Source organism: Myotis lucifugus, unplaced genomic scaffold, assembly GCF_000147115.1.
Source record: "Myotis lucifugus unplaced genomic scaffold, Myoluc2.0 scaffold_257, whole genome shotgun sequence".
Lineage (NCBI taxonomy): Eukaryota > Metazoa > Chordata > Mammalia > Chiroptera > Vespertilionidae > Myotis > Myotis lucifugus.
This window is the reverse complement of record NW_005871305.1, coordinates 323,788-331,191: the sequence shown is the minus strand read 5'-3', so window position 1 is coordinate 331,191 and position 7,404 is coordinate 323,788. Positions and strand designations below refer to the sequence as shown.

The 7,404-nt window shown below is 39.6% G+C and overlaps 1 protein-coding gene across 1 annotated transcript in view; it reads left to right on the top strand.

Annotated features, from left to right (window-relative positions):
• ABCB4 (ATP binding cassette subfamily B member 4) overlaps positions 1-7,404 on the top strand; it is a 66,168-nt gene that overhangs the window by 50,829 nt on the left and 7,935 nt on the right. The window contains exons 19-20 of the mRNA XM_014464613.2: positions 2,839-2,939; positions 6,970-7,110. Of these exons, the coding sequence (XP_014320099.1) occupies positions 2,839-2,939; positions 6,970-7,110 (242 nt within the window). The remainder of the gene's footprint in view (positions 1-2,838; positions 2,940-6,969; positions 7,111-7,404) is intronic.

Below are 7,404 nucleotides of genomic sequence, written 5' to 3'. Positions count from 1 at the left end.
TCAAAGCAGCGTGGTCTCACGGCCAGGTTCCCATCAGAACGCTTCCTTCTCCTGTTCGTCCTGCAGCTTTCCAGAGCGCTAGCGCGGTGCATGGTGCCCAGACTCGGGAAGCCCTGGGTGCCCAACGTGCTTGAAGAGCCTCTTGGCTCATGGCTGTGGGGACTTCGGGGCATCATGTCCTTGACTTCTGTTTGTCACAGCTAACTGCTGAGAAGACATCCTGTGCGTGGTTTTGTTTCCTTTCTCCTTTGCACCCCGTGTCCTTTCCCATTTCAGAAGGGAGAATTGTCCGTAGATAGAATGAAGATACATTTTCCTTAGACTGGTGACATGAAAGAAAACATCTTGAACCTAGTTAAGACAATAGAGTCTGAACGCTATTATCAATGGCTAAATAACACTGAAAGTGGCCGGAATTAGGGCAGGAGGAAGGCAGTTAGAATTGAGCAGTATGGCAAACCAACACGGCACCTTGGATTAGTCGTCTTGATTTTGCTACTCAGTGTGTGAGACTAGAGGAGGTCTGGTCCTCACTTCCCACTTGTATGAAATGGGGAGTTGTGCCAGATAACGTCCCTGTTCCTTTCAGCTAACACATACTCTGCCATTCTAGGGACCAGAGAATGAGCAACTCAGACTGACCACTCTGAAACTATTTTAGCAGCTACTTTAACCTAACAAGGTGATTTTTAAGAAAATATGAGATTGAAAATTTTAAATGTTCATGACCAGCAATTTAATCACAGTTCAAGTTTGTTTACTTAGTCAACTCTTGATTAACACAGGATGAGGGTTAGAAAGAGGTCTCCGAAAACTACCCACATCACTGTATTTTTTTTTTTTTTCAAAATGAAATGTTCTCATTTATCTGGTGGAGATTATTCATGGGTAAAGTAAAGTACATTGGGATTTGGGATATCTTCCCATTTTCATTTTTGAAAAAGGGCTTGGTAGTGAGGGTGTTGATTGCTGGGCTGGGAAGGGGGGTGGAGAAGGATGAATAGTAACCCTCCCTTTGACTTGGGCCCTGCCTAATTACTGAGCTTAAGGTCCTGCTGAATCAGAATTAACCCTCCAAGCAGTTAATCCACGACCAGAAAATTAAGAGTTGCGTGTACCTAGTCATTAACAACCAGTTCCTCCTTGTGTAAATGACAAAGCAGGGAGAGCAGAATGGCATAATGAGTTAAGAACCTGACTTGGCCTTAGGTAGACCAGTGATTCCCAAAGTGGGCGCTACCGCCCCCTGGTGGGCGCTGCAGCGATCCAGGGGGGTGGTGATGGCCACAGGTGCATTTGTTTTAACTTTTTTTGTATTACCTTTCTATTCTGAGTTCAATAAATAGTTTCATAATTTCAAACTTCAATGTTTCTAATTTACACCTTGCTTTACTATATTTTACGAAAAAGGTAGAAACATTAATACATATATCTTTCTGTTTAATTGCTATTAAAATTTTAAAAAAATTAATTTCCAGGGGGCACTGAGTAATATTTTTTCTGGAAAGGGGGCGGTATGAGTTAAGAACCTGACTCGGCACTGAGGTAGACTATCTTTGCTTGCCTACTCCTTAACTCCAGAGCTTTAAGCAAGCCACTTAACTTCTCTGTGCATCAATTCCTCGCCTGTGAAACAGGAGTAATATTTACCTCACAGGGTTATTGTGAGACTAAATGAGATCATGTCAGTTAAATGAGGTAATACCTGGCACATAGTAAAAGCTCAATAAGTGTTCTCTACTCCAGCTATGATTACTGTTAGGGTTTTTTTTTTTTTCATTTATAATAGAGATACAAGGCTATTCAGCCTGAACTATCAAATATCTTGCTTTTTTCTGGCTACAGAAGCTGAGAACTAAAGTAGAAGTCATAAAGCTGATAAAACAACCTAAAGTTAAGACCTGAAGTCCCTTGTGCTAATGGTTTAGATGACAGCTGTAGTCTAGTCTATGATTAGACTGATAAGCTGTCACAGACAGTGAACATTAGTCAAGGGGAGATTTGGCTGTCATCTGAAAACTGTTCTGGCTGGTTTGGGTAAAAGGGGTGTAATGTAAGGACACACAGAAGTGCAGGGAACGCCCATGGCTTATGTTACTGGAAAGTTATGGCTCCTCCTTTAGAGCTGTAAGCTCTATTGTCTTTGAGGCCCTCTATACATTTGTTCCGTTCCTCCATTGCTGCATATTCAGAGCAGCTTCCCACACATACCCTGGTGACCTAAACCTCCCAATCCAAGGACTTCTCAGTTCAAGCAGTTGCCTCCAAGCCCAGGAAATAATCTGATTGGCCTGCGTCTGACAGGGATCTATCCCGGGTTTAATCAGGGATTTGTGGCAGGGTCATGTTATTTACAATTTGGATCTTCTTTCCAATTATGGGTGGACAGTTCCTCTACGTAGGGATGTGCTCATGGAGGAAATGATTGACACTTCCCGTGGGCCCTTAGAAATCACTTAGCCTAACTCTCTAGGACTCCACCCTCTGACGAAAGCAAAGCCATGAAGGGCTGTCACTAAAGCCAGTCAAGTACCTGCCTGGTGGCGGGGCTGGGAATAGAATCAGGCTCTGGTGCTCAGGCTGCCATTCTTGCCCTAAGCTTGTCAGTCTCCCCCGGAATACAAAAGCTTGCCCAATATATCACAACCAGAAGTGCTTTTCAGATTGCCAGTTGTGTCATACAGCTCATCTTAAAGAACACATTGTTATGTCTTTGCGTTCAAAATGAAGGAATTTCAAACCCTTCAGGATTCTTTTCAGAACACCCTAAGGTTTATATTTTTCATTGTTTCAGAAAGAAAAGCCCCATGTCTAATCAAGATCTGTTCTACATTACAGATTGCAACAGAGGCCATAGAAAATATTAGGACAGTTGTGTCCTTGACCCAGGAAAAAAAATTTGAATCAATGTATGTGGAAAAATTGTACGGACCTTACAGGTAATGAACATGTGATCGTTACTAAGAACCTAGTGCTGGCCTAAGGCTGAGTTATTGTCCCCAAAAGATAATAAACCTCTGCTGTTCCAAATACTAATGCAACTGTAAGGATGACATCTTTTTTTTGCTAATTATCTTACTGAAAATAAGTAGCTTTTTTAAAATTTCTTTATTAAGTTATTACATATGTGTCCTTATCCTCACATTACCCCCTATCCCCCCACTCATACCCTCACCCCCCTGTTGTCTGTGTCCATTGGTTAGGCCTATATGCTTGCATATAAGTCCTTTGGTTGATCTCTCCCCCTTAACCCCACCCTTCCCTACCTTCCCTCTGAGGTTTGACGGTCTGATCGATGCTTCTCTGTCTCTGGATCTGTTTTTGTTTATCAGTTTATGTTGTTCATTATATTCCATAAATGAATGAGATCACGTGATATTTATCTTTCTCTGACTGGCTTATTTCATGCCACTGAGCCATAGGATCAAAGTTTCCTATCTCTTTTAAAAACAATAGATTGGGTCTCCAAGAATTGAACGGTCCAGAAGACTGTGCAAGTTTTTGTTCATCTGTGCAGGCAACAGAAACAACCCATCTGGCTGATTCAGGATAAACGTTGTTTTAGGGAATTGCTCAAACCTTTATTTTCTTTGGATTGTGTAGACTGAACCAAAGAAGAGGCTTGTTATTTAGTTAAACCTTATCCATGGTTTGCCTGCCATAGTTTCAACCTAGTCAACCCCGGTTGAAATATTACATGAAGAATTCCAGAAATAAACAATTCATAAGTTTTATTTTATTTTTTATTGAAGTATAATTGACTTACAATGTTATATTAATTTCAGTTGTAAAACATAGTAGTTGAATACTTGCATATATTATGAAATGATCGTCATAAGCCTGGTTACCTTCTGTCACCATACAAAGTTACTACAGTATTATTGACTCTGTTTTACATGCTGCTGGTTATATCCTCATGAGTTATTTCTTTTATAACTGCTGATTTGTTCCCCTTATCTTCCTTCACCTATTTCACCCAGCTACATGCCTCTATCCATGTCCTTCTGGCAACTACCACTTTGTTCTCTGTATCTAAGTCTGTTCCTGTTTTGTTTGTTTTGTTTTTTATAGTCCACATGGAAGTGAAATAATAGGGTATTTGTCTTTCCTTGACTTATTTCACTTAGCATAATACCCTCCAGTGCTATCCATGTTGTTGCAAATGGCAAGATTTCATTTTTTATTGCTAAATAATATTCCACAGTGTGTGTATATATCACCTCTTCTTTATCCATTCATCTATTGATGGACACTCAAGTTGCTTCTATATCTTGGCTATTGTAAATAATGCTTTAAGTGAACATAGGGGCACATATGCCTTTTCAAATTAGTGTTTTCATTTTCTTCAGATAACGACCCAGAAATGGAATTGCTTGGTCACATGGTAGCTCTATTTTTAATTTTTGAGGAACTTCCATACTGTTTTCCATCGTGGCTGCTACAGTTTACATTCCCACCAACAGTGTACGAGGGTTCCTTTTTTTCTACATCGTCACCAACACTTGCTCTTTTCTGTCTTTTTTATAATAGCCATCATGACTGGTGTGAGGTAGTATTTCATTGTGATTTTGATTTGCATTTCTCTGATGTTGAGCATCTTTTCATGTGCTTGTTGCCCACCTGTATGTCCTCTTTGGGAAAAATGTCTAATCAAGTCCTCTGCTATTAATAGATTTGTTTGTTTTTCTGATATTTGGTTGTATAAATTCTTTACATATTTGGATATTAACCACTTATTGGATGAATCATTTGCAAATGTCTTCTACCATTTGGTAGGTTGCCTTCTCATTTTGTTGATGGTTTTCTTTTTTTTTTCTTTTTTAAATATATTTTATTGATTTTTTACAGAGAAGAAGGAAGAGAAATAGAGAGTTAGAAACATCGATGAGAGAGAAACATCGATCAGCTGCCCCCTGCACACCCCCCACTGGGGATGTGCCCGCAACCAAGGTACATGCCCTTGACCGGAATCGAACCTGGGACCCTTCAGTCCGAAAGCCGACGCTCTATCCACTGAGCCAAACCGGTTAGGGCGATGGTTTTCTTTGCTGTGCAAAAGCTTTTTAGTTTGATATAGTCCCAATTGTTTATTTTTGCTTTAGTTGCCCTTGCCCGAGGAGACATATCCAAAAAGATATTGCTAAGAGTGATGTCAAAAGCTTATTCCCAATGTTTTCTTCTTGAATTTTTGTGGATTCAGGTCTTATATTCAAGTATTTAATCCATTTTGAGTTTATTTTTGTATATGGCGTAAGATAGTGATTCTATTTCATTCTTTTGCATATCCAGTTTTGCCAACATTCTTTGTGAAGAGACTGTATTTTCCCCTTTGTTTACTCTTGCCTCCTTGGTTGTAGATTAGCTGCATGTGCCTGGGTTTATTTCTGGACTCTCTATTCCATTCCATTGATTTGTCTGTTTTTTGTGCCCACAGCATACTGTTTTGATTATTATGGTTTTGTAGTATAGTTTGAAAGTGGGGAGCATAATACCTCCAGTTTTGTTCTTTCCCAATATTGCTTTCGCTCTGCCAGGGTTTTTAGTGGATCTATACAGATTTTAGGATTATTTGTGCTAGATTATTTGCAAAATATGCCATTGGTGGTTTGATAAGAATTGCACTGAATTAGTATATAGCTTTGGGTAGCATAGTCAGTTTGACAATATTAATTCTTCCAATCCATAAGCTGCAACTGCTTGCCAGCCCTAGCAGGGGGGCAGGGTGGTTTTGCAATGGCTGGCACTTGCAGACTTTAGCGGAGCAGCAGGAGAAGGCTGAAGGTTCCAGGTCACCCTCCCCTTCCAGGGAGTGGGGACATGTTCCAAAATGACTCACTCTCTTGTCTGGTGTTAGCAAAGCAGTGGGATAGTGCCCTGACCGCTTGCCCACTGAGTTAGCAGGTCAGGTAGAGAGTGCAATAACGGCATCCACCAGCCCCTCCCCTCCGCCTCTCGGGAGCTTTTCAACTCCTGGAGAGTCAGTGGTTTTCGGTTAGCAAGTCAATCTCTTTCCCATGTAGTCTGGGTGCTTTTTTAGCTGCTGTTTTATTGTTATTTTGTTTTGTTTTGTTTTTGCTGGGTCTCAGGTCGAGTCCCTTAGGTGGGGAGTCTTAGTTTCCCATAGCACTTTGGGTCCCTCAGATATCAACATCAGCACCATTGGTTTTCTGAGTCAGGTGTTGTGAGTATATTTAACACTAACAAAATTGAATACAACTTAGATTACAACTCTGTAGACTAGAATAGTTTGAACACTTACAGATTTAAAAACGGATATCTGAAATTCTCAATTTATTCTATCTCCTTTTTATGTATACTTCATGCAGCTACATTTTTTGGTATTTGACATATACATGTGGCATTATTTATGACCTTGTGGTTTATTTGAAACTGCAAGAGAATTAAGGAATAATAGAACGCTGGAGCTAATTTCTAATTTGATTGTGATTTTAAAGATTCAATATCATGGTAAATTTTTCAGTAATATTAGTATTATAAGGCCATGATCACAGCACATAACTTAAAAGTCATCCAAGTCAGTAATACTTTGACTTTTCTGTCTTGGCAAATACCTTCCTCCTAATCGTTCTAATCTAAAAGTAAATTGTTGTTCTCAACCTTGGCTGCACATTAGAATCACCTGGGAATCTTTTTAAAATCCTGATTTCTGGGCCTCATCCTCCAGAAATTCTGTTTCTTTGTAACTGATGTTGTGGCCCCACCCCATAACAAAGAAACAGAATTCCCAGGTGATTCTAATGTGCAGCCAAGGTTAAGAACCACTGCTCTAGAAGCTGAAAAAGGGAAGGAAACTGCTACATAGAAAGGTTAAGTCACTTACTTAAACTAATGTAACTGGGGGCAGAAGTTAAACCCAGGTCAACTAGACTTAGAAGCTATGCTCTTTCCACTGCACAGTGCTAAGAGTGGTTGAAGAGATGGTTATGAATGCTCTAATTTGCTTTTCAGAAATTCTGTACGGAAGGCACACATCTATGGAATTACTTTTAGTATTTCACAAGCATTTATGTATTTTTCCTATGCCGGTTGTTTTCGATTTGGTGCCTATCTCATCGTGAATGGACATATGCTCTTCAGAGATGTTATTCTGTAAGTAATTCTTAAAATAATAAGAATATTCTATAGTAATATTTTAATAGGTCTATGCAAAAGTTTAGAGAAGGAAAAAACCCCTCTCTTGTTGTAAGATAAGTTTAGAGAGTTGAATCAACTACAGAAATCTGATCTAATCAATACTACAAGGACAGTTTAATCACTGGAGTGGGCAAAAACTAACCAACCTCATCATAGACCAGAATTTTAGGAATAGATAGAACCCCAGACAGGAGGATAGCAAATTTTCTTATTGTATAACTAGAGGCCTGGTGCACGAAATTCGTGCAG